Source organism: Oncorhynchus masou, chromosome 24 (genome assembly GCF_036934945.1).
Source record: "Oncorhynchus masou masou isolate Uvic2021 chromosome 24, UVic_Omas_1.1, whole genome shotgun sequence".
NCBI classification, from domain to species: Eukaryota; Metazoa; Chordata; class Actinopteri; order Salmoniformes; family Salmonidae; genus Oncorhynchus; species Oncorhynchus masou.
The window spans coordinates 56,499,333-56,527,292 of record NC_088235.1 but is presented as its reverse complement, the minus strand read 5'-3'; the positions used below and the strand labels follow the sequence as shown (position 1 = coordinate 56,527,292).

At 43.7% G+C, this 27,960-nt stretch overlaps 1 protein-coding gene across 5 annotated transcripts in view; it reads left to right on the top strand.

The window, feature by feature from the left end:
• The window catches only part of LOC135512355 (latent-transforming growth factor beta-binding protein 1-like), a 129,560-nt gene that overhangs the window by 7,707 nt on the left and 93,893 nt on the right, over positions 1-27,960 (top strand). For all 5 annotated transcript variants that reach the window (XM_064934308.1, XM_064934307.1, XM_064934309.1 and 2 more), the window contains exons 3-4: positions 3,538-3,862; positions 24,855-24,988. In XM_064934308.1, coding sequence (XP_064790380.1) covers positions 3,538-3,862; positions 24,855-24,988 — 459 coding nt within the window. The remainder of the gene's footprint in view (positions 1-3,537; positions 3,863-24,854; positions 24,989-27,960) is intronic.

Here is a 27,960-nt window from a genome sequence, read left to right as displayed (position 1 = left end):
CAGACACACCCGTTGCTGACAGGTCAATAAAATCGAGCACACAGCCATGCAATCTCCATAGACAGTCATTGGCAGTAGATTGGCCTTACTGAAGAGCTCAGTGGCTTTCAACATGGCACCATCATAGGAGCTGCCCTGGTTAACTGTAAGTGCTGTTATTAGGAAGTGGAAACATCTAGGAGGAACAACGGCTCAGCTGCAAAGTGGTAGGCCATACAAATTTACAGAACGGGACCGCAGAGTGCTGAGGCACGTAGCCAAGCAGTCGCACACAAGCCTAAGATCACCATGTGCAATGCCAAGCGTTGGCTGGAGTGCTGTAAATCTCGCCGCCATTTGACTCTGAAGCAGTGGAAACGCGTTCTCTGGAGTGATGAATCACGCTTCAACATCTGGCAGTCTGATGGACGAATTTGGGTTTGGCGGATACCAGGAGAACTCTACCTGCCAGAATGCATAGTGCCAACTGTAAAATTTGTTCGGGGAGGCCCTTTCCTGTTTCAGCACAATGCCTTCGTGTACAAAGTGAGGTCCATACAGAAATGGTTTGTCAAGATCGGTATGGAAGGACTTGACTTGCCTGCACAGAGCCCTGACCTGAACCCCTTTCAGATGAATTGGAACACTGACTACGAGCCAGGCTTAATCGCCCAAGATCAGTGCCCGACCTCACTAATTCTGAATGGAAGCAAGTGGCTGAATGGAAGCAAATCCCCACAGCAATGTTCTAACATCTAGTGGAAAGCCTTCCCAGAAGAGTGGAGGCTGTTATAGCAGCAAAGGGTGGACAAACTCCATATTAATGCCCATGATTTTGGAATGAGATGTTCGGCGAGCAGGTGTCTACATACTTTTAGTAATGTAGTGATGTGTTTAGTCTCTTCATCTCCTTTATGCATGCATGCCCTAATTCTTTTCAGAGATCGCAGCCGCCTGCCAAGACCAGGCGAGCACGACTTGGACAGGTTTTTTTCCAAGTCAGAGAGCTAAAGGGAGGGAATTCCAAAGAGATGGAGGAAAAGAGGAGGCTAATTCTTATCAGGGAAATCGGTTAATCTGCCCATTCTTAGACAATGGAAATAAGTGACACGATAGATGGAGAAAACAGAGCAGTTTTCATCCCAGCCCAGCACCTGGTGATTTATGATTAGTCTGCTGATTGAGGGGAAAGTATCTGGCTGTTGTCATTGTGCAGCGCCCATTCGGATTCCCTGGATCTGGAGCAGCAGTTAAGTGGGGTGAGGACTTAGTATGGGCACAATACCATGGCAACAGGAATGTCTTAATTGACTTGGCTCTCCACCTGCTTTAGTGAAGCATAATGTCAGACAGTTGGCTGGAAGTTTACAATGCTGTCTTGTGTCAACTCCAGTGATAAACACAATGATGAATTATCATTTATAGAAATAGCCATTGAGGCCCAGACTGCTTGAGTCAGCATTGTAGCCACAGGTGATCTGTCTGTATCCTACATATTGTACAGGAGGTGGGCAGAAAGACAGTTTATGAGCGAGGACAAAGACATATTTTCTTTCTTGTCAAAAAACAGTATTCACACAACTGCAGCACCATTTCAGATCCAATTTAACTTTGTGGTAGAGAAATAAATCAAGAATTATAAACTTTAGGTCATCTGCTGCCCTGGGAATCAGTGAGACCTTAGGGATCGGTGTGGACAGGCTGTAGGATGGGGGGTTGTTCAACTAATGGGACATCTCGTAACATTTGCACTGGATCATCAGCGTGGAACATTATTTCCTGAGAAAGGTAGTGTCGGTTGTATATCCACTAGTATAAGCATATGATGTTGCACCTTGATTTCCCCAGGTGATTAATGTAGGCACACACACAAATACATTTTTGTGTTCCACGACAGACCCTTGCAGACCCCAGCAACACTCCTTATGAGTCAGCCGAGGTGTCGTCTTATCAAAGTGGGACGTCACTTATTTTCCCTCCCCAGCTAGCGCTGAAATCGGCATCACGTACGCCGTGCCCTTGTCACAGGACAGCGCTCTTGTGTAGCCCTATTCGCAAACCGATGGTAGCCTTACTCAGGTCCAGCGGCGAAAAAAATCAAACCATTTACTCTACTCAGAAAAGAAAGCAAACGTCCCAGAGTGGTAAATGATAGTGTGGGGTATGTATAAACCAAAACATAATTTAGCAGGAGTGATGTAATCTGTAGATGTAATCGCCCTCTGTTGCTTCTAAGGGGGGTCTCTTGTTGCACAGCGTTTACTAGGACTCATGTGTCTAAATAGCTCAGTCGGGTAAAAAAAAAAGAAGCTTTGAGCCAGTGGTGAGTCATTAGTAGACGCCTATTGAGAGTGAGAGGGATTTGGATTTGTTTTCATGTCCTTGGGCGATGCATGACTTGCTTTTTGATGCAGTTTGCTCTCTCTCTCTCTCTCTCTCATTAATCACTTTCACAAATCAAAAGGAACTAGTGATGGTAATGAGGAGTGTGGTGGAGGAGCCCTCCTCAGGGAGGCCTGTGGGGCTGGACAGAGACATTTGCTCTTACACTTCACACACACATCACCTCTGGAATGATGGCTCCAATGAAAGCACAAAAAGTGGGTTTGATTTGATTATCTACAATGTGTGTGTGTGTGTGTGTGTGTGTGTGCACGCGCATTGGAGTGTGTAAGAATTGGCCACTGTGGCCTCGAGGCAGGCTTTGTAGTTGAAAAATGACAGTCCCAGTCCTGTGCCTTTTTAAGAGAAGGGAGCACAGTGTAATTACAGGCCACCTGCCAGCCTCCTGTAACGACTCACACACACACACACACACACACACACACACACACACACACACACACACACACACACACACACACACACACACACACACACACACACACACACACACACACACACAGTCCCTCTCTCTGATGCCCCAACCCACCGCACATATGTCATTGTGCCGGGGACTCCAGTAATTGGTTACCGAGCCTCAGCTTGTGTAAAGCACTGTCAAACTCTCAGCTTTGGGAGGGTACATTCACAGTGTGGGGAACCGTGGAGGTGGTATTTACTTTGGCTGCTAATACTAATAATGAGAGTGAGACACGGGAACAGCTTTCTCCGACTATGATTGTTAGGGATTTAGATTCTGTCACAGGGTTTTCTATCCCTGTCCCTCTGCCTTTTCCGCAACAAAAATCTTATTATGAATGCTAAGTACTGTAGAGATACATTTTTTAACCAGGAAAAACAGCGACTCCGTGTTTGGAAATGCATTATTAATTCATGATACTTTTGTCCTAAATTGTACATTACTTCTGGTTTGAGTAATGACTCTATGGCACCTAAATGAACCCCCACTAGCTGAGTTTCCTCAATAAATATCTGAAAATAGCTCCCTGAGACAACGTCATATAACTGGCATTTAACATGGTATATTATGTCTGCTTCTGGAGTTTGTATATGTTGTGTGAGAGTGTATGTATGCATGTGTGTGTGAATATGTACACGTTGCTATGTCACTCACTCTCTCTTTCTCTCTCTTCCCCCCTATGTTTTGTGCTGCAGCCAACTGTCTGCCCCAGTGCCAGAATGGAGGAATGTGTCTGAGGCCCCAGCTCTGTGTCTGCAAGTCGGGCTCCAAGGGCAAAGCATGTGAACAGAACACCATGCCCACCTCCTCCTACCCAGCGCAGCCAGGGAACGGCCACACCAATGGACACAGCAATGGGCACACCAATGGACACAGCAATGGGCACACCAAGGGACACAACGTAGTGCCCCAGCGGCCCATCCCCCAGCAGGGTTATATTCCTGGGCCAGTCCCTGTCAGCAACATGGCCCAGATGACCCTGACTGTCAAGAAATCCCCCCACCTGGTCCGGCCCCAGCAGTGAGTATTCTCTCTACAAGTGCAGCATGTGGTTGACAACACCCACTCCATTTATTGCAATCTATATTGAAGTTATGAGAATGCTTGGAATGGTTTGTTTAAGACATCACTCTCTTCCAATCTGTTTTTGTTTCGCGCTCTTCACAGTTTATTAGTAGTGGAGTCGAAGGGGTGCACACTGTCAAACAAAGGCAGAGTTGGTCTTAGGGCTCATCTGTAAATAATCATATTGGCACTGCTGGTGCCCCACACGGTGCCAGAGAGGAGAGTGAGGCCCCCAGCCCACTGAACAGAAATCATGTTTCTCTGTGAGAGTTTTCACAATGTCCTTTAAACTGTACTCCCTCCTGCTGTGTTGACTGTGTTCTTGGGGTTTGTCACCATCCATCAGTGTGATAGGTAGAATCACTTACACCATTTTAAGACTCTGTATTTGACAAGATGCTAACTCCTCCTGTGGCTGGCCTATGGGTTTGTTTTGCCTGTCTGGGTTTGTTTTGCCTGTCTGGGTTTGTTTTGCCTGTCTGGGTTTGTTTTGCCTGTCTGGGTTTGTTTTGCCTGTCACCACAGTAGACTGCTGGAAAATGTGCAGTCATATCGGACACGGCGCAAGGCCCTCGACTTGTCAAGAGTAATCAGCGTGAATGCAGACTGTGTAAATCTCAGTTCACACTCGAATGTGGGGTAGCGTGTTGATAGAAATGTCCAAAATTGCCTCACATCAGGTCCAACAAATGTTGGCACGGGTTGCCTAGTTCTGGTATCGATTAATGATATTTAAAATGTTAATGAATCCATTTTATGTGCTGTGTTTTGCGTGTCTTGACTGTAAAACATCGGAGGTTTTGCGTTGCTCTAGCGGTGTAATTGCACCCAGATCTGTGTGCTCGAAAGCTGCTCTCAATTTACACTGAGGATTATTTCTCACGGGGAGCTATTCCCCCATCACTTATATGAGTGCAGGAACATGTTATCTGATATTTCAAATAAAAACATACTCTCCAGATCTATCATTCATAATCAGATCAGTTAGATATGCAAAAGCAGCGGCAGGGCAAGATAAATAACGGTTTCATTTTATACCATTACAAACTGTATTTTTACTAAATGGGTCACATTTCTGTTCAATTTCAAGAGATTTCAGATTATATTTTGGTATGACACCCAGAGAGATTGTCTAGTGTGATAAATGGATGACTGAGCTAATGGCTGGTCTCAGTGACACCTCTGACCCTTAAAATGACAAATGATCGGGTTGTCTAGCCAAACACATGCCCTGTGACCCCATCAAAGAGAGGGTCGTCAGGGCAGTGGAAGGGGGCTCATTGACTGATGGGATTTCATTGGTCAAATACAACAGTGATGTCACTTAATGGGTTAACCTGTTTTCATCACACTAGTTCATTTAACACCTATGCCATTATGTCTAGTATAGGATTTTTGTATCACTCTTTTGTTACATTTACATTTACATTTAAGTCATTTAGCAGACGCTCTTATCCAGAGCGACTTACAATTGTTAGTCTTGCGTATCCACATTGGTTGACGGATTGCAAAGAGACATCGTTGGTTAGGTTGTAGGTTCAGTCATTTAGGTTCAGTCATCCATGCTGTGCTGTGAGGAGTCTCGACCCATAATTTCTGTTAAACACATAAATCATGGGGAAAAGTTTGTTACTGTAATGTCTGCTAGTATGGTTCAATTGGTATCGAGAGCTTTGTTTAACCGTTAACCTTTGAATAGCTAAAGTAGTGGGTGAATGTGCCATTGTTATTATAAGTGTCTGACCTCATAGAATACCCAGACTAACGTTACAAAGACTTGGGCAAACAGGGAGCGATTTGTTGGTTGCGAGTGTTGATTTCTCAGGAAAGATCCAAGTGTGATAGAAGAGGTTTGGATTTTAAATGTTTTTATTTAACCTTTATTTAACTAGGTAAGTCAGTTAAGAACAAATTCAGATTTACAATGATGGCCTACTGGGGAACATTGGGTTATTTGCCTTATTCAGGGGCAGTGTGACTGATTTTTACCCTGTCTGCTCAGGGATTCGATCCAGCAACCTTTTGGTTACTGGCCCATCGCGCTAACCACTAGGTTACCTGCCGCCCATACTGGGCTTGCCTCTGGATTGGGCTCTGGCATTGTGCTCAGGGAGATTTAGAGCTAAGGAAATTGTGTGTGTGTGTGTGTGTGTGTGTGTGTGTGTGTGTGTGTGTGTGTGTGTGTGTGTGTGTTCCGCGGCTGCAGTGAAGAACCTTATCCAGTCAAAATAACTTTGAGTAGCACTACTGGTCATACCTGAGGGGCCAAAACAAGCCCTTCTGTGCTGTCAGAGGGAAATTACGTGCCGGTTTTGTTTTTACTTCATTTACTCAAGGGACAAAAAAAGACAGAAACAAGAGGAGTGAAGCAATTGGAAGCCGAGGCGGGCAGCACAGGTGGCTCTATCGCCTCTTTTCTTCCTAAAGTCAGCGTGATACCGTCCGCCTGTCTCCTACACAGACCCACATCTACAGTAGAGCAGGAAAGGTTTAAGGATATTTGCTGACATTCCTACTGTAAACTGTAAGGGAAATGAGTCTAAATGTATAGCTCTGCTCATGTAATGGGACCTCTATGGTGGTACTGTATGGTGTGTCCCAGGAGTAGGCCAAGCTGTGGTCTAACTCCTGCCCCTGTGGTTCTGTGTCCTGACCCTGAATCCTGACAGGCCTCGGAAACACATGACAGTGCTGGATACACTGACTGTGTGATAATGCCTGTGTTATAATGCCTGTGTGATAATGCCATGCCTGGTATTGGAGTGGGTCAAGTGATGTGTGTGTGTCTTTTTCTCCCTCTGCACTCTCTATCGTTCTGTCTTTACCCCCTTCTCTGAGAAAACCCCAGCAGAGCCGTGTGTCATCCGCCCACATCGGTTTGAAGTAACATTCCCCATTTCCAAGGAACGAATGACCTCTCAGCACTTGTGGAGATAGGTATAGACAAATGACACTCTCCTTTCTGCTCCTCCTCCTTCTCCACTCTTTCTCGCAGCGTGAGCCACAAACTTGTTGGGAGTGTGCTGATGTTTCCAGGTCCTTGTGTGTGCGTGTGTGTGTGTGTGTGTGTGTGTGCGTGCGTGTGTGTGTGTGTGTGTGTGTGTGTGTGTGTGTGTGTGTGTGTGTGTGTGTGTGTGTGTGTGTGTGTGTGTGTGTGTGTGTAACTCCCCGAGCAGGAATTTCTTTGTGGTGCCAATATGTTCCTAGTTACACCCAGGAAGTTAGCTATTTCTCCTTTCTCTGGTTGTATAAAATGAAAATGGGAACTGTATCCAAGCATCCATCTTTTGAGTAGAATCCCACTGGAACCAAGTGAATCACATGGGATCAGCTCCAAATTCCAAGTGTGCAAGTTGCTGGGTCTGGGTGTTGAGTCAATCAAGGAATCAGAGAATCAACTAACCGCAACGGAGCACTGACAGAACGTGGATTTCCTGCGCGCGCTCTCTTTTTCCTCTCTGTCTTTCTCTCTCTGTCTCTCATCTGACACATTCGTGCTGATAAACTATGAGCGGGCTCTGTTTACATTTACTGGGTCCACTACGGTAGAGCAGAGTGTGTCGGTTCTCTTGGGGAGGACTGGGAATGGTAACGGGGCCAGTGGTGGAGTGTGTGAGCGTGGCCAGAGAATTTGAGTGCTGAAGGTCGAGACTGCACAGGTTCACCCCCCCCTGTCAATGGTCTGTTTATATAGAAATGAGCAAGATCTCTGCTCTGATATTTCAGACTACCAACCAGGCTCTTGTAACCATTCCTTGAATAAAGTGAAACGCTGAAAAAATATCCATTTTTTTTCTATTTAATTGCACAGCCATTGCCAGCACACCTAGTCTTGCCAGATATTTTGTTGAGACTGGAATAAGATCTTATGTTTACAACTTCTCCCTTTCCCTCTTTCTTTCTCTCTCCCTCTGCCTACCCTGACTTTTCAGCTCTCTTTTGCTGGCGTATTTAAAGCTTAGCTGCAGTAGACCCCACTGTATTTATTTGACAGAGTAACAACATTTCATGCATGCCATCGGTGGTAGAAATCCTTTAAAACTCAGACTGAAGCCAGGTTCTGATGGGACTGTGCTTTGCCACGATGGTCAAAGCCCCCACCCCCAAATAACCCCAAACAAACATATTAGTGTTCATGTTGTGTCTGCTCCAGTCACAACAAATCATTGACCTCCCGTTGACCTCACACATTCCGTGACAATCCTCTTCCTTGTTTTGTAAACCACCCTTAAACTACCTGTTTGTTTGGTCTGGCTATTATTAAAGCCCTTTGATGTCTGAAGCCACCCGTTCAGACTACAGCCAGCCTCATAGATCAAGTCAAAGTGGTAAGAACAACAAAGAGTGGATGAGGCTCTTGGTGTCACTGAAACCTTGGCTATATGCCTTTGAGAGGAGACCAGTTTAAATAGATATGCTGGTGTCAATGGTAATCGGCACCCGTTCTCCTTAGACTCTCTCAATCCACCCCAGAGCATCACATGTACACGGAACAGTTGGTATCTATCTCCCAAGCAGCAGGCTAAAGTGCTAGTGAACAGATCTGTCCATCCTCTATCTTTCTCTTTCTCTCTACCTCTCTCTCCCTTCCTGACTCTGGGCATTTCCATTGAAAAGGACCCATGAGCACCAACCTGTTGATAGTAGCGTATCAAATTGGGTGTCAATGACGGCTAAGCGTTTCTAATTTTGGTAAATTGAGGCATAGTTACATTTTTTCAACCATTTTCCATCTTACACATTAGGCATAAGTAAAGGCTTTGATTTCTGGTAAAGCAGATGGAAAATGGGTCTTGGAAAACGTCTCCCAGAAAAGTCTTAAACGTATCAGAAATATATCAAAACACAATAATGTTGAGGTTAAGACCCCTGCCAGCAAATATCACACTTACATTTTGTTTTGGAATTTATGAAATATTGCCTTTTTCTATTATTAAGTGATTAAAACTCGTAATTCCGTTACCAGATCTGTAACGGAATTGCTGCAACTGAATTGGCTACAATGGGTAATTATAATAGTCACAAAACACAGTTGGGTCACCTGCTACTGTCCTCCCTTCCACTGGCATAATGGTATGTTCAGCTCATCATTTATTTTGTCTTCCTGTCGCCTGTTGGTCAAACCAAGATTGTTAAAACAGTCTAAATCTGGACAACCCCTCCATTTCTCTCTCTCCCCCTCTCTCTCCAGTTAATGTCACCTCTACCAGCTCTTACTGACACCTACCCATGAGCCCCCTCTCTTTCCATTTACTGTAACCAGCACCCTCACCCACTAAGCACCGACCGACACCGGACATTCATGGAAGTTGAAAAGTAGTTGAAATTTGGTCAGTCCACCCTGGTCAGTCCACCCTGGTCAGTCCCTGGACCAAATTTAAACCTATCATAGATGCATGTTTCACAAGTTTGGATAGTACAGCACAGTACTGTACAGTGAGTAGAGCACAGTAGAGTAATACAGTACAATACAGTACAGTGAGTAGAGTAGAGTAAAGTAGAGTATACTCCAATACAGTAGTACAATATAATACAGTACAGTAAGGTAAATAACATTTGAGTATAGTACAATAGAGTACAGTATATTATACTGTACACTACTGTAGTGAACTATACTCTACTGTACTGTACTCTACTGTAATCTATTGTACTCTAGTCTATTCTACTGTACTGAACTCTACACTACTTCTACTGTGCTCTGCTATATTGTACTGCACTGTACTCTACTGTGCTGTGCTGCGATGTGATGTTCAAACTTGTGAAACATGAGGAGAGTTACATTAATATCCATAATTATGCATTTCTGTGTAACGCAGATCAGGGACTCATGTAAATGCAGTTTGCTTACTGTAGTTCAATAACCAAAATAGATTTCTTTCAAAGTCAAGGTGTTGTGTTATAGCTCACACCCCATTATTTCTGCGGACATCTTTGAATCTTCATTCGGAGCAGATATTTAAGAGTTTTTGGAAAACTTGAGGGAGATTTTTCCCTAATTTCATTACCAAAGTTTGATTAATCCACTAAATTAGTTTTATTACATTTTACAGTGGAACGTGTTAAATGTAGTCATTGTGCATAGAGTTGTATGGTTTATTCAACTTTGAAATCATGATTTTGGTTTGGCATACATTTTGAAGTGAAAAACTCATATCCAAACTCATATCTCTGTGGCTGTGAGAAGGCTGGGCAAAGCCTCCTAAGTAGGTAGCTTTGCCATGTGTCAGCGAGTGTTTAGCAGAGCTGGGTCAGGGAGAGACCAGCCTGACCTCTCACCTCTCGTCATTGGGGAGGAGGTAAAGAGATACGCCCTTATATTCTAGGAATGGGGAGTGATGAAGGCACCGCCGACACACTCACATGAACACGTGTACACACACACACATTTACTGTATATAGTATTCACTAGGGTGAATGGCGGGAACCCGGTTATAGAAATTTACCGGCGTTTACCAGCCAAAACCACCACATGCGCACGGACACTCACTCAGTCTTTCTCCTTCTCCATCACCTCCATTCAAATTGCATCAAAAATAGATCACCCTGTTCTATATTGATATATATATATATATATATTGTATGTCCTAGCCTACCTCTTTCAGGTAATACATTCCATGCAGTATTAGCCTTATATTTAGCTAATTAGTGATGGGTTATGCATAATAAGCTTCTAACTTACAGTGCATTGGGAAAATATTCAGACCCCTTGACTTTTTCAACATTCTGTTACGTTACAGCCTTATTGTAAAATGGATTAAATGAAAAGAAAAACTCATCAATCTACACACAATACCCCATAATGACAAAGCGAAACAATATTTTAGAAATGTTTGCAAATGTATTACAAATAAAAAACAGAAATACCTTATCTACATAACTATTCAGAACCTTTGCTATGAGACTCAAAATTTAGCTCAGTTGCATCCTATTTCCATTTATCATCCTTGAGATGTTTCTGCAACTTGATTGGAGTCCACCTGTGGTAAATTTAAATTGATTAGACATGATTTGGAAAGTCCCACCTGTCTATATAAGGTCCCACAGTCGACATTGGACGTCAGAGAAAAAAACAAGCCATGAGGTCGAAGGAATTGTCCGTAGAGATCCAAGACAGGATTGTGTTGAGGCACAGATCTGGGGAAGGGTAGCAAAACATTTCTGCAGCATTGAAGATCCCCAAGAACACATTGGCCTCCATCATTCTTAAATGGAAGAAGTTTGGATCTACCAAGACTCTTCCTAGAGCTGGCCACCCGGCCAAACTTAGCAATCGGGGGAGAAGGGCCTTGGTCAGGGAGGTGACTAAGAACCCGATGCCAAGAACCCGATGGTCACTCTGACAGAGCTTCAGAGTTCCTTTGTGCAGATGGGAGAAACTTCCAGAAGTACAACTATCTCTGCAGACTAGTCAGGATCGGGGGAAAGATGAATGGAGCAATGTACAGAGAAATCCTTGGTGAAAACCTGCTCCAGAGCGCTCAGCACCTCAGACTGGGGGGCGAAGATTCACCTTCCAACAGGACAACAACCCTAAGCACACAGCTAAGACAACTCAGGAGTGGCTTCGAGACAAGTCTCTGAATGTCCTTGAGTGGCCCAACCAGAGCCCGGACTTGATCTCTATCGAATATCTCTGGAGAGACCTGAAAATAGCTGTGCAGCGACGCTCCTCATCCAACCTGACAAAGATAGAGAGGATCTGTAGAGAAGAATGGGAGAAACTCCAAATACAGGTGTGCCAAGCTTGTAGCGTCATTCCCAAGAAGACTTGAGGCTGTAATCACTGCCAAAGGTGCATCAACAAAGTACTGAGTAAAGGGTCGGAATACTTATGTAAATGTGATATTTACATAATATTTACAAATGTGACATTTGCAAAAATCTCTAAACCTGTTTTTGCTACTTCATTATGGGGTATTGTGTGTAGATTGAGGGGGAAATTTCATATTTTGGAATAAGGCTGTAATGTAAGAAAATTAGTAAAGTCAAGGGGTCTGAATACTTTCAGAATGCGCTATGCAATAGTCACGCACCTCCGCTGACCTCTCTCCTTAAAAAACACTTCTTAGCTTTTGGAATACCATGCAGGAAAAAGCTAGACTAGAATAGCTTGCTGGATTTTTTTTTGCATTTCATATACTAATAGATTATTCGAAGAGGGACGCAAGGTGAATGTTAAATACAACAGCCAATAGAGCTCACGGTAGTTTGAAAAAATAGCGAACGCGCAATGGGGGAGGCTATAGCAGTTATTTATTCAGACCACAACAATTCAGTCTTCGTGAAGAGAAGTGAAAGCCTTCTGGATCTAATTCTAGTCCTATACAGTGCCTTGCAAAAGTATTCATCCCCCTTGGCATTTTTCCTATTTTGTTGCATTACAACCTGTGATTTAAATGGCATTTATTTGGATATTATGTAATGGACATACACAAAATAGTCCAAATTGGTGAAGTGAAATTTAAAAAATTACTTGTTTAAAAATAATTATAATAAATTTTAAAAAATGGGAAAGTGGTGAGTGCATATGTATTGAAGCCCCTAAATAAGATCTGGTGCAACCAATTACCTTCAGAAGTCACATAATTAGTTAAATAAAGTCCACATATGTGCAATCTAAGTGTCACATGATCTGTCACAAGATCTCAGTAGATAGACCCCTGTTCTGAAAAGCCCCAGAGTCTGCAACACCACTAAGCAAGGGGCACCACCAAGCAAGTGGCACCATGAAGACCAAGGAGCTCTCCAAACAGGCCAGGGACAAAGTTGTGGAGAATTACAGTTGTTGGGTTATAAAAAAATATCAGAAACCTTTAACATCGCATGGAGCACCATTGATTCCAATATTAAAAAATGGAAAGAATATGGCACCACAACAAACCTCCCAAGAGAGGGCCGCCCACCGAAACTCACGGACCAGGCAAGGAGGGCATTAATCAGAGAGTCAACAAAGAGACCAAAAATAACCCTGGAGGAGCTGCAAAGCTCCGCAGCGGAAATGGGAGTATCTGTCCATAGGACCACTTTAAGCCGTACACTCCACAGAGCTGGACTTTACAGAAGAGTGGCCAGAAAAAAAGCCATTGCTTAAAGAAAAAAATAAGCAAACATGTTTGGTGTTTGCCAAAAGACATGTGGGAGACTCCCCAAACATATGGAAGAAGGTACTCTGGTCAGATGAGACTAAAATTGAGCTTTTTGGCCATCAAGGAAAACGCTATGTCTGGCGCAAACCCAACACCTCTCATCACCCCGAGAACAACATCCCCACAGTGGAGCATGGTGGTGGCAGCATCATGATGTGGGGATGTTTTCCATCGGCAGGGACTGGGAAACTGGTTAGAATTGAATAAATGATGGATGGGGCTAAATACAGGGAAATTCTTGAGGGAAACCTGTTTCAGTCTTCCAGAGATTTGAGACTGGGACGGGGGTTCACCTTCCAGCAGGACAATGACCCTAAGCACACTGCTAAAGAAACACTCGAGTGGTTTAAGGGGAAATATTTAAATGTCTTGGAATGGCCTAGCCAAAGCCCAGACCTCAATCCAATTGAGAATCTGTGGTATGACTTAAAGATTGCTGTACACCAGCAAAACCCATTAAACTTGAAGGAGCTGGAGCAGTTTTTCCTTGAAGAATGGGCAAAAATCCCAGTGGCTAGATGTGCCAAGCTTATAGAGACATACCGCAAGAGGTTTGCAGCTGTAATTGCTGCAAAGGGTGGCTCTACAAAGTATTGACTTTGGGGGGTGAATAGTTATGCACACTCAAGTTTTCCGTTTTTTTTCTTAATTCTTGTTTGTTACACAATATTTTGCGTCTTTAAAGTGGTTGGCATGTTGTGTGTCAAATGATATAAATCCCCCCCCCAAAAAAATATATATTTTAATTCCAGGTTGTAAGGCAACAAAATAGGAAAAATGCCAAGGGGGTAAATACTTTTGCAAACACTATATTATTCAAGGATGTCATTAGAATGATGAAGATAAAGGCAACTTAACTTATTTCATTTAACTGTTGAAAGCGAGGAAGGAATGAAGCAACAATAGAGAGAGAAAGAGGAGGTAAGCTAATAACATTAGGGGAAATATTATGAAAGGTATAAATGCGTCAGCCTACTAATTATACAAATAAGCTCTATTATATTTCAAAATGAATATCTAATTCCCCAGCCTATATTTGTAACGTTGTAGGCCTCATGTGCTGCACCCGAATTGCATGTTCTCTCCCTGCTTTATCATGGTTTGAAAGATGTGCGTAATTCCCATCCATATAATACAGTATAATACAATACAGTACAATAATACAGTTCACACTCAAAAAGATTAGCAAACTGGAGCTAGTTCCATTCACCCAAACGTGCATATAGCTAGCTACATCTATGAGCTTGTATGTTTTTCTGTTGTGCGTAATGTGCAGTAGCCTGTATCATATATGTATTGGATAACGGCACAATCATTTGGCCTTTTTTGGGCTTGGGCTCATTAAATGTATTTAATATAGTGCTCATAAAACGTATTTAATGTGTATCTGCGCCTTTCCTTTAATGACTCATCAGGGTCAGGTAGCATCAGGCTTATAAGTCTATTTATATGCTTTATAATACTTTTCAATGACGCTTCCGGTTTTGAAATAACGGGTTACCCGGGAGAAAATGTATTTATTCTCGGGATGGAACATTTGTAAAATACCAGGAAAATATTCAACCCTAGTATTCACTCACATATACATATTTACTGGACATACTAGTATTCTCTCACATACATAGACATATTCACATTCATAAATCCCTCACACAGAGACATCAAACAAAATGTCTCACTTACTCAGTCTCTCATACACAAACATGCACATGTATTCACATACGAAAACAGAATGGCTATTTAAGAAGTGGTGGTGGAAAGAGGTGGCTATTTACAAGGCTATCACATTCTGTTTATTTATACTGTGCCAGGGGGCCTGTGGATGGGCTATGATATGAGCCGTGTGCCGAATGACTGTTTCTCCTGTCCCTCACCTCGCCCAACAGCCCTCCTTCTATTCCCACATACTGTGGCCTGCCTCGAGCCCCGGTGTGGACTGGGATCCTAGCACATAGACTGCCAATCAGACAGGAAGAGCCTTGGCCTATACTTTCAACCTTCAACCCCACATGACTCCTCCACTCAGCTCTTAGATGGAACATCAACAGAAACCTGCACTTCCTGTGACCTTGCCCATCCTAGAGGACTTTGGGCTTCCTCATACATGTCCCAGCTCTCATTAGACCACCAGTGTAAATATTAGCTCTTTTATGCAGGGTGAACTTTGCCCTGGGTTCATTTTTTTATTTAATGGGTGGTATTCCCCCCCCCCAGTCCCAGTGGTCTGCATTCATAGTTGCATGTGAAATTCCCTTTTAATAGGCAGCCATTGGGTTGAGGTAGTAGAATGCTCTCTCCTCCCTAACCATGACTTCCTACTGTAAGAGGAAAGAGACTGCCCATGTAACAGATTGTCCCCTCTCAGGTTTCCCAGCATATGCTTGCTGGAAGCCTGGTAATCTCACCTGGTGCTCCTTAAACAATAATTATTCTTGGAAAGGCCAGGACTATCTAGCCTTTGAAATGTATCAGTCATGTCTTGTAAAGATGAAGAAAGCCTCTCTCATTTAATTTCCCCTCAATTTAAATGCATATTATCTGCTTGTACCCTGCCAGGTTTCTGGTGTAAAAGAGTGGAATTTGCGTTAATGTGGTCAAGACTGACGTAGGAGATTATTAGGAGATTTTATATTCAATGTGAATCTAGACAGAAATGCTTTCATTTTTATTTGCATTCCCCTATTGTAGGGAATTTTAAAAGAGTCATTCCCCCCTCAGAAATCCTCTTTACCTGATATGAAGTATTTTTTTCAGGGTATTTTCCCAGTTTGTGTGGAGCCATTTACAATGTAAAATCTACAGTGGGGCAAAAAAGTATTTAGTCAGCCACTAATTGTGCAAGTTCTCCCACTTAAAAAGATTATAGAGGCCTGTAATTTTCATCATAGGTACACTTCAACTATGACAGACAAAATGAGAAAAAATAATCCAGAAAATCACATTGTAGGATTTTTTATTCATTTATTTGCAAATGATGGTGGAAAATAAGTATTTGGTCAGTAACAAAAGTTTATCTCAATACTTTGTTATATACCCTTTGTTGGCAATGTTAGAGGTCAACAATTTTCTGTAAGTCTTCACAAGGTTTTCACACACTTTTGCTGGTATTTTGGCCCATTCCTCCATGCAGATCTCCCTCCAACTCCCTCCAAAGATTTTCTATGGGGTTGAGATCTGGAGACTGGCTAGCCCACTCCAGGAATTTGAAATGCTTCTTACGAAGCCACTCCTTCGTTGCCCGGGCGGTGTGTTTGGGATCATTGTCATGCTGAAAGACCCAGCCACATTTCATCTTCAATGCCCTTGCTGATGGAAGGAGGTTTTCACTCAAAATCTCACGATACATGGCCCCATTCATTCTTTCCTTTACACGGATCAGTCGTCCTGGTCCCTTTGCAGAAAAACAGCCCCAAAGCATGATGTTTCCACACCCATGCTTCACAGTAGGTATGGTGTTCTTTGGATGCAACTCAGAATTCTTTGTCCTCCAAACACTACGAGTTGAGTTTTTACCAAAAAGTTCTATTTTGGTTTCATCTGACCATATGACATTCTCCCAATCTTCTTCTGGATCATCCAAATGCTCTCTAGCAAACCTCAGACGGGCCTGGACATGTAGTGGCTTAAGCAGGGGGACACGTCTGGCACTGCAGGATTTGAGTCCTTGGCGGCATAGTGTGTTACTGATGGTAGGCTTTGTTACTTTGGTCCCAGCTCTCTGCAGGTCATTCACTTTGTCCCCCCGTGTGGTTCTGGGATGTTTGCTCACCCAGATCGAGGGAGATTATCAGTGGTATGTCTTCCATTTCCTAATAATTGCTCCCACAGTTGATTTCTTCAAACCAAGCTGCTTACCTATTGCATATTCAGTCTTCCCAGCCTGGTGCAGGTCTACAATTTTGTTTCTGGTGTCCTTTGACACCTCTTTGGTCTTGGCCATAGTGTAGTTTGGAGTGTGACTGTTTGAGGTTGTGGACAGGTGTCTTTTATACTGATAACAAGTTCAAACAGGTGCCATTAATACAGGTAATGAGTGGAGGACAGAGGAGCCTCTTAAAGAAGAAGTTACAGGTCTGTGAGAGCCAGACATCTTGCTTGTTTTTTATTGACCAAATACTTATTTTCCACCATAATTTGCAAATAAATTCATTAAAAATCCTACAATGTGATTTTCTGGAGAAAAAAAATCTCAGTTTGTCTGTCATAGTTGAAGTGTACCTATGATGAGAATTACAGGCCTCTCTCATCTTTTTACGTGGGAGAACTTGCACAATTGGTGGCTGACTAAATACTTTTTTGCCCCACTGTATTTCAGATGACTCATTTACGCAGTGGCAGCTCCCTTCATTTAGCACTGAATTGATGTGTTTGTAAAGAGAGAAATGATCACCAGTCATTATGTTGTGCGTTGTTAACACCAGAGAATCCTTTGGATTTCATTTCAGCAGTCTCCCTGGGACGTTGAGCGTTTCTATCCCTGGGACTTTAAGTGTTTTCTTTCCTGGGATTTCAACGTTTCTATCCCTGGGACTAAGCAGAGATAAGCTGCTTATCTTGAATAAAGTCATACTGCATGATCAGAATTCGGAGCACATGCCCCATGTGACTGCAGGCAAGCTCTGGCATTTACACACTCAGTAGATGGGCCCACTGTATATAATTGACCTATTTGGAAAGATAAAGGATGTGAAATATGCCTCTAACCAGCCCTTGGGCAATCATATCCCACCCCTCCATTTGGAGTTTAAATATTAGACAATGGAATTGCCAGGCTTTTCCCGAAGCTAGCAGCTGGCCAAACAGAGGAGTATAGATAGATCTATTCAGATTGACATTTATTTTTACGCCCATTCTCGCCAGAAGAACCGGCTGAAATAGATTTACTGCCGATTTTCACCACACTTCAATGCTAAGTGACACAAGGCCCATGCTGGCTAGAGGTCACAATGCATGCAACCGCAAAAAGTCTCACCAAAGAAGAAAAAAATGGAGTGTAGAAAATCTATTTGGATAGCCATCTATGCAGTCTTTATTGCGCACATTTTTTAAATTTGACTGCTACGATGAATAATTCCCCCAGGGTTTCTGGGCTGCTGAGCGATGCTGCAGTCCCTATATTGTGGTTTTTAATGAGGCATTAAATTCAGACCTCACAGTGAGCAATTTCACTGTAGCCCCCTTTTTTACCTGCTATCACTCGGCCCAGAGGGATGTGGACACTCCAGCAGCAGCACTCTTTGGCTGTATCAAAGGCACCTCCCCTCTAAAAGGACTTGTCGTCATCTGGTAGAGGTGGACCATCATTGTTGAACTGTCCTCATCGATTTGAGAGTGTACAGTTCATCTGTCTTGATTGACCGTGAGTGGTTATCACTCTGTTTGCCACCACATGAGTCAACTGTTGTCATTGTGGTGTCCTTATCTTACTCTCTGGCAAGCTGTGTCATTACACAAACTGAAGCTCAATAGCAACTCAAAAGGATGCAGATGCCACTACAGTGGGGGACAGACAAGGATAGACTGGAAGACTCCCTGACTCGGGATGCTTCAGCTTCAGCTTAGGGAACATGTTGCCCTCTGTTCTATCAATGCCAGTTCTGACCTAATCATCCTTACATCTTTAATGGCTCTCTAGTCCTCTGTAGGTGCAGTCTTACTGCAAGGTAATAGTTTAGGAGGCCAATGTTATTTGATAGTGCTTGTTTAGAATTGCAGAGTATATACTGAAATGTAAAAAGACTCCCACAAGTACGCTGTTTTTACAAACTGACCATCCCTGGATATCTAAGTTGGCAGTGATTTATTGTAAAATATACTCATATACATATTATTTCCAAAATTAAACTACTCAAAAAGATGGTCCCCTGTGTATTTGCATCCTTACAGCCCCAGACACAATAATGTTTCTGCATGTTGTCTTCATTGATCATTTTGGTGATGGGAGATGTCTTAAAGCAGTCCTGCACAGGTGCTGAACTCTTTAGGTTTTCTAGCTTGTTGGTTTTGTCTAGAAATACAACCCAGTCTCCTTTTTCTAAGCCGTAGCTGTAGAAATGTATGAGAAGTAAGCCTCCCTTTGGGTGGGTTGCCTTGTCTGTCTCCAGACTCCTGTCAGAAGTCCTCAGAAAAAAACCCTGGTGGTGTTGTGGTAGGGCAGTGTAGACGGAGGGGGAGACACAGGTATCCCCTCACCAATCACAGCTGAGAGAGAGGCCGAGACCAGCAGTCCCCTCAATCAGGGGATAACATGACAAATATCTGCTTTGATGGATGTCGTCTGTGAGAAGCTCGCTGCCAACTGGCCTCAGAACTCATTCCACACCAGCATTCCTCAAGTCTTCATGTGCAGGAAAACCACATCTCTAGGAGTGAAAAAAAATGGCAAGCACCCATCAGTCCCGCTCCCTACAGGGAAATCATTTGTCCTGCATATTGTTTGAAACACACCCCAGTGTTTTGATGATGCCAAGAATCCCCTCCGTGCTCCTTGGGGTTGGTGAAGTTAGTGAGTTCAGGGGGAACTTTACAAGAACAGTAGCCCATCGTAACCTTCTGTACAGTAAGTCGGCATTTTATTCATGGGTCTGGTAAAAAGACAACCTTGATTGTAAAAATGTTTCCACATTTCTAATATGTTCTGTATGTTCTCACAGTTGTTTTTCTTCTACTTAAACCCAACTGAAGCTTGGCCAGCCAGTCTAAGTGAGTTGTGGTTTTGTATATTAGGAATGATACAACAGAACCTTTACACCTGTGGTAGAGGAGAAAGGAGAGTTGGTGGGTGATATGCTGAAGGCCTATACGGCCCATTCAATTGGCATGTCCCTTAACAGTAAACCTGATAAGCAGCTGTGAACTGATAGTACCAACTAATCTCAAAAGATTTTCAATGTTTTTTTTTGCGTTACTGTGCCTCTTTTTAAAGTAGAGCAATTTATTGGACCTCAACGTTTTATTTATCAAAATATATTTTGATAAGTAGCTTGTGTCGAGATCGACTAACCGACCTTGTACAGCACACAATCTTTTTCAAACAACTTCAAATGAATTGATGTAATCCTCCTCTGTGTTTCTCAGTGTTTCTCAGTGGAGCTAATTGATATGTTGGAGATGGTTAGGGTAAGAGCTGAACTTTTTGCTGAAGTCAATGGGCCAAATAGGAGCATGTGGAAAAGCTTAACACATATCTCCCAGTATTTACTGCAAGTGTTCCCGTCATATAAAAAATCGGGGGAAAGAAAGCTGCTAGGTTTTATTGCTGGGGAAATAAGTGTAAAGGTTTCTTTGTATTTGTTGACGGTAACCCTGGGAAGAGTCTTTCTGGGCCCTGGGTGGCACAGAATCTGGTTGGTTGGTGACCCGTAATATATCTCTCACAGACAACTTAGATTAGGCAAGCTCATGATTTCAGGATGGCAAGTTAGGCCAAAGTGCACATTTACCCCATAGTCTGTCCTCTCACTCCTTCTGAACTCCAATGAAACCAAACTATGTCAACAAGACACGAGAAGATAAAATACAGGTTGTCCATTCTGCATGGAGATCAATAGACTCTCCAATGTCTTTCCTGTTGTCTGAGGGTTGGTTTTGCCATGTTCCCTCCAATAAAAGGGGAGAATTACTGACACTTTTTAGTCTGCTTTCCAAGCAGGGCTGTGATGTAACCGGGGGGCTGGAATATGTTTCTCCTTTGTTCTAACACATTGCATCAGGCAGGCGTTAGAGCATGGCAGACACTGCAGATTAGCTCACCGCAGGGCATTTGGAAAGAGAGACAGGAGAGAAAGACAACTGAGGACTATTGTGAAATATACCCTCTAGTCCCTCTCTCTCTCTTTCAATTCCATTCTCACCCTCTCGCTCTTTTTTTTGTATTTGAATCTTTCTGGCAGTGAGCCTCTCCCTCTTTCTCCCCTACCATAAACTCCTTTTCCCCTACCCTCGTTCTGTCCTCTCTTGAGATTCTTCTGAGTCCGCATCTCTTGTAAACTCTTCCTAATTTCTTCATTTTGGTATAAAATGCATGTTGGGCCACGATCAACAACACATCCCACAACAATGCTTCCATTCTACAGTTGCCAATGGGAGAAGACGGGTTCATCCACTTAGTTTTGCTCCTACATAAAACCAACCTTATCCTAGCTAATCGACATAGATACAGTCGCAAGCATACCAAATAGTCTATATATAGGCTGATAATTATTTTATAACGGGAGGAATGTACTGTATGAGCTGTAGGTGTTTGGTTTCTGCCCCCAGGGGGCCATAAAGGAATGTCAGATACTGGAATTACAGCCAATCAAACTGCATCACAGAAACCCATAAACAGTTAATAGCAGAAAATTACAAATAAATATATAACCAGCCATGCATACTGTAGCCTGTGGGCCATGCTTGCATTTCACAGTGAGAGGCTTTGGTTTACTCACAGTCTTGTAGCAAAGAAACCCAAGTATTGGTTTGTTGTGACAGTCTACCTCACCATGACTGTATTGGTACATGAAAGACTGCAGAAGTTAAACAACACTCACCCAGTAAGTTGGAGGTGGAGATAGAGGTGGTGGTGGTGGGGGGGGGGGATGAATGTGGGGATGAAAGCAGGCACATGAGAAGCCGTACTGCTGTTGTTCAGCCCCTGATGCCCCCCAACACCCTGCGACCACCCTCCACCCCATAGGATCAAACAAAAGATGAAACTCAGACAGATTCCTTGAAGTACCATTGTTTGATAGTCTGTGAGTGTGCATTAGGGAGAGGGAGGAGTGAAAGGGGAGGAGATGAAAGGGAGGAGTTTACTCACAGTGATTGACACTGGCATTTGTCAACACAATATCCTCTTTTTCTTTTCTTTTCTTCCTTACACAATCTCTGTTGTCTATTGTGAACACGATGAGGGGCTACATGACACACATGGTGGTTGTGGTGGCAGGCAGGCAGAGCCAGGTCTAATTAGCACAGAGAGAGTGAGTAGAGGCCCTGTTGAGATGGACTCACATGAGATGAGATGATCACAAAAGGGGTCAACACGGGTGGCCTTGAGTGACAACTTTATTGTATGTGTGCGGGTGCCTGTCTGGGTGTGGAGGACGAGTCTGTCACAAGTGTGTTTATTTTATGTTAGATGTATGTACAGTATTTATTGCAGTAGCTTGAGGGAGGCTTCTAGCTAGCTGTTAAAATGACATTTTAATTAAATTAATTAAATTAATTAATTTTTTGGGAAATGGGGACTTGGCTATGCCTCTGCCAATGATAAGCTATTTCTTGGCCAGTACATTGTTGTCTCCCTGTAGGGATATGAAGATTGTTCAGTGCTCTGAGAAGTCTGAACATCTCCGGTGTTTTGTCTCTTTATCCTCCCCCTTTATAAACCATTTAGAAATGGCTCTCAACACCACCCATATTGTTATGCTCTTTTCTCTCCTGTCAAAAATAAATGTATTTTTGTCCTTTGTCCTCTGTCCTCTGTTACCATGACCCAGACCTGTCTGAGGGGTTTTAGTTTGGCAGCTGACAATTTGATACGGTTATGCTGTGAAGAAAAAACCTCTACTACTGCTGTCTCCCTCAGCAGCCCTGCCCCAGATTACCAGATTTCTCTTCCTCCCGTGTAAACAAGTCACATTTCATTTGGACTGAGGGACATTTAGCAGAGTGGTTAGGAGTAGAGAGGCTTTGCAGGGCTGCTTTTGGAGGGTTTTGTTCTACTTCAACTCTTACGTTCTCCTCACCCTCCTCTCCTTGCCCACTCACCCCCAAGTCTGCTCTCCACACCCCCTTGCCAACCACACCCTGTTGTCCTTTCACTGGCTGTCATGTTTGATTGGGCCTTGTCAGGGGGACTGCAGGGTGGTCTGGTTGTTTTGGACCAGCTCCGACCCCCTCCTCTCTCCCCTCCCTCTTCCAGTGTTGAGGATGTGTCTGGGTTTCCTCACCCGTCTCACTGGGAGAGATTAGGTTAGGTTCATTTTCTGGGTTTCTGGCCGGTGCTCTTGTCTCATGTCCCTCTCTCTTAGTGGGAGGACATGAGACGACTGACGCCATGATTTCAGTCCCGTAGGCCCCCCCCCCATAATCTTTGCCTTGGGAGCAACAAAAGAAACGGCCCTTTTTCAGGACCCTGTCTTTCAAAGATAATTTGTAAAAATCCAAATACCTTCACAAATAAATTTCCATGCATGTTCAATGAACAATAATCAATTCATGAACATGCCCCTGTGGAACGGTCGTTAAGACACTAACAGCTTACAGACGGTTAGGCAATTAAGGTCACAGTTATGAAAACTTAGAACACTAAAGAGGCCCTTCTACTGACTCTGAAATACACCAAAAGAAAGATGCCCAGGGTCCCTGCTCATCTGCGTGAATGTGCCTTAGGCATGCTGCAAGGAGGCATGGGGACGGTAGATGTGGCCAGGGCAATAAATTGCAATGTCCGTACTGTGAGATGCCTAAGACAGCACTACAGGGAGACAGGACGGACAGCTGATCATCCTCGCAGTGGCAGAACACGTGTAACAACACCTGCGCAGGATCGGTACATCCGAACATCACACCTGCAGGACAAGTACAGGATGGCAACAACAACTGCCCGGGTTACACCAGGAACACACAATCCCTCCATCAGTGCTCAGACTGTCCACAATAGGCTGAGAGAGGCTGGACTGAGGGCTTGTAGGCCTGTTGTAAGGCAGGTCCTCACCGGAAGTAGCCCAGTGGTTAGAGCGTTGGACTAATAACTGAAAGGTTGCAAGATCAAATCCCCGAGCTGACAAGGTAAAAAATATGTCGTTCTGCCCCTGAACAAGGCAGTTAACCCACTGTTCCTAGGCCGTCATTGAAAATAAGAATTTGTTCTTTAACTGACTTGCCTAGTTAAATAAAGGTTAAAAAATAAACATCACTGGCAACAACGACACCTATGGGCACAAACCCACTGTCGCTAGACAGGACTGGCAAAAAGTGCACTTCACTGACGAGTCAAGGTTTTGTCTCACCAGGGGTGATGGTCGGATTTGCGTTTATCGTTGAAAGAATGAGCGTTACACCGAGGCCAGTGCTCTGCTTCGGGATCGATTTGGAAGTGGAGGGTCCGTCATGGTCTGGGGCGGTGTGTCACAGCATCAACGGACTGAGCTTGTTGTCATTGCAGGCAATCTCAACTCTGTACATTACAGGGAAGACATCCTCCTCCCTCATTTGGTACCCTTCCTGCAAGCTCATCCTGACATGACCCTCCAGCATGACAATGCCACCAGCCGTTCTGTGCGTGATTTCCTGCAAGACAGGAATGTCAGTGTTCTGCCATGGCCAGGGAAGAGCCCTGGTCGCAATCCCATTTAGCACGCCTGGGACCTTTTGGATCGGAAGGTAAGGGCTAGGGCCATTCCCCCCAGAAATGTCCCGGGACTTGCAGGTTCCTTGGTGGAAGAGTGGGGTAACATCTCACAGCAAGAACTGGCAAATCTGGTGCAGTCCATGAGGAGGAGATGCACTGCAGTACTTAATGCAGCTAGTGGCCACACCAGATACTGCCTGTTACCTGTCACGTTTCTGTTAGTCATATGTCTGTGGAACTTGTTCAGTTTGTCACAGCTGTTGAATCTTGTTATGTTCATACAAATATTTACACATGTTAATTTTGCTGGAAATAAACACAGTTGACAGTGAGAGGACGTTTCTTTTTGTGCTGAGTTTAATTGTTCATGTATTATTTCAAGGATGTGAACACAGGGGATTATGTGCATAGATTAAATTGTTCTTTACAATGTTTGACAGATTTTTTTTCTCCTCCCTTACAGAATCCAGCCTGGTAGCCAGCAGTTTGTCCGGAAGCCCAAGTACTACCACACACAAACCACACACACACAGACACATGTCCAGCATCAGCCTGACAGACCCATTCCCCTGACAGTGGGACACAACCCCATCCACGGTGAGTAGCCCACCTCATTTACCCTATCCTGTTCCTGTATTAACTTAACCTAAGCTCCATAAGAACTGGAAAAGAGCGCCACCATGTGGTGGTTTCCGAAAGAGGTGCTGGTTTAGATTATAGGTACAACTGTCCCGAGGGTCCTGTTCAGAGGACAGAAATACAATCCACACTTTATTACCACACATCAAACAGGAAGAGGAATAGAATCAGTGAAAGTGATAGTGGTTTTCTGTAGGACAGAAGGCACAGGGAATATATATATTACAACAGCGTGGCAGCAGTGTTGGATACACAGTAGTAATAGCAGTGATACAATATATACAAATCGGCAATGGCATAGTAATGGGATAGCACATGATAGTAATGGCTATAGTAGTGTTCGCGGTGCTCGCATGGTAATATTATTGTCTGGTAATAAATATACAGTAATACACAGGGTCTAGTAAGCTAACATGCTACAGAGCAGTAATGCAGGCGAACAGGCTACAAAAGACAAATGGTATCATGCTGTCGTATGGGCTAGAATAGCATAGGCAGTATAAAATGGGATGCAATTAGTGACTAGCATAGTATACAATATGTACAGTCGTGTCTAAAAGTTTTGAGAATGTCCCAAATATCAATTTTCACAAAGTCTGCTGCCTCAGTTTGTATGATGGCAATTTGCATACACTCCAGAATGTTATGAAGAGTGATCAGATGAATTGCAATTAATTTCAAAGTCCCTCTTTGCCATGCAAATGAACTGAATCCCCCAAAAACATTTCCACTGCATTTCAGCCTTGCTACAAAAGGACCAGCTGACATCATGTCAGTGATTCTCTCGTTAACACAGGTGTGAGTGTTGACCAGGACAAGGCTGGAGCTCACTCTGTCATGCTGATTGAGTTTGAATAACAGACTGGAAGCTTCCAAAGGAGGGTGGTGCTTGGAATCATTGTTCTTCCTCTGTCAAGCATGGTTACCTGCAAGGAAACACGTGCTGTCGTCATTGCTTTGCACAAAAAGGGCTTCAAGGATATTGTTGCCAGTAAGATTGCACCTAAATCAACTATTTATCGGATCATCAAGAACTTCAAGGAGAGCGGTTCAATTGTTGTGAAGAAGGCTTCAGAGCGCCCACGAATGTCCAGCAAGCTCCAGGACCGTCTCCTAAAGTTGATTCAGCTGTGGGGTTGGGGCACCAACATAACAGCGCTTGCTCAGGAATGGCAGCAGGCAGGTGTGAGTGCGTCTGCACGCACAGTGAGGCGGAGAGTTTTGGAGGATGGCCTGGTGTCAAGAAGTGCAGCAAAGAAGTCACGTCTCTCAAGGAAAAACATCAGGGATAGGCTGATATTCTGCAAAAGGGACAGGGATTAGACTGCTGAGGACTGGGGTAAAGTCATTTTCTCTGATGAATCCCCTTTCCGATTGTTTGGGGGATCCAGAAAAAAGCTTGACAAGGTGAGCGCTACCATCAGTCCTGTGTCATGCCAACAGTAAAGCATTCTGAGACCATGCATGTGTGGGTTTGCTTCTCAGCCAAGGGAGTGGGATCACTCACAATTTTGCCTAAGAACACAGCCATGAATCAAGAATGGTACCAACACATCCTCCAAGAGCAACTTCTCCCAACCATCCAGGAACAGTTTGGTGATGAACAATGCCTTTTCCAGCATGATGGAGCACCTTGCCATAAGGCAAATGTGATGACTAAGTGGCTCGGGGAACAAAACATTAATATTTGTGGTCCATGGCCAGGAGACTCCCGAGACCTTAAGCCCATTGAGAACTTGTGGTCAATCCTCAAGAGGCGGGTGGACAAACCAAAACCCACAAATTCTGACAAACTCCAAGCATTGATTATGCAAGAATGGGCTGCCGTCAGTCAGGGTGTGGCCCAGAAGTTAATTGACAGCATGCCAGGGTTTGATTGCAGAGGTCTTGAAAAAGAAGAGTCAACACGGCAAATATTGACCCTTTGCATCAACTTCATGTAATTGTCAATAAAAGCCTTTAAAACTTATAAAATGCTTGTATTTATACAGCAGTATTCCATAGTAACATCTGACAAAAATATTCTAGACACTGAAGCAGCAAACTTAGTGGAAACTAATATTTGTGTCATTCTCAAAACATTTGGCCACAACTGTACAGTGGGAGCTAGCAGGGCTATAAGTAATAGCACACAGTAGTACAGTTGAAGTCGGAAGTTTACATATACTTGGAGTCATTAAAACTCGTTTTTCAACCACTCCACATATTTCTTGTTAACAAGCTATGGTTTTGGTAAGTCGGTTAGGACATCTACTTTGTGCATGACACAAGGAATCCAACAATTGTTTACAGACAGATTATTTCACTTATGGCTTAAGGACAACAAAGTCAAGGTATTAGAGTGGCCATCACAAAGCCCTGACCTCAATCCTATAGAAAATTTGTGGGCATAGCTGAAAAAGATTGTTCAATTGTTTTTTCACCCCAATTTCATAGTTTCCAATTGTTTTCAGTAGTTACTATCTTGTCTCATCTCTTCAACTCCCGTACGGGCTCGGGAGAGACAAAGGTCGAGAGTCATGCGTCCTCCGAAACACAACCCAACCAAGATGCATTGCTTATTAACACAGTATCCAACCCGGAAGCCAGCTGCACCAATGTGTCGGAGGAAACACCGTGCCCCTGGTCATTGTGCACTGCGCCCAGCCTGCCACAGGAGTTGCTAGTGCGCGATGAGACACGGATATTCCTACCGGCCAAACCCTCCCTAACCTGGACGACGCTAGGCCAATTGTGCGTCGCCCCATGGACCTCCCGGTCGTGGCCGACTGCGACAGAGCCTGGGCTCGAACCCAGAGTCGAACAAAGAGTCTATAAGGCACTGCGATGCAGCTTTGGCACGGTGTAGGCCATCATTGTAAATAATAATTTGTTCTTAATTGACTTGTCTCGTTAAAATAAGGTTTTTAAAAAATTATGGGGAAAAATGA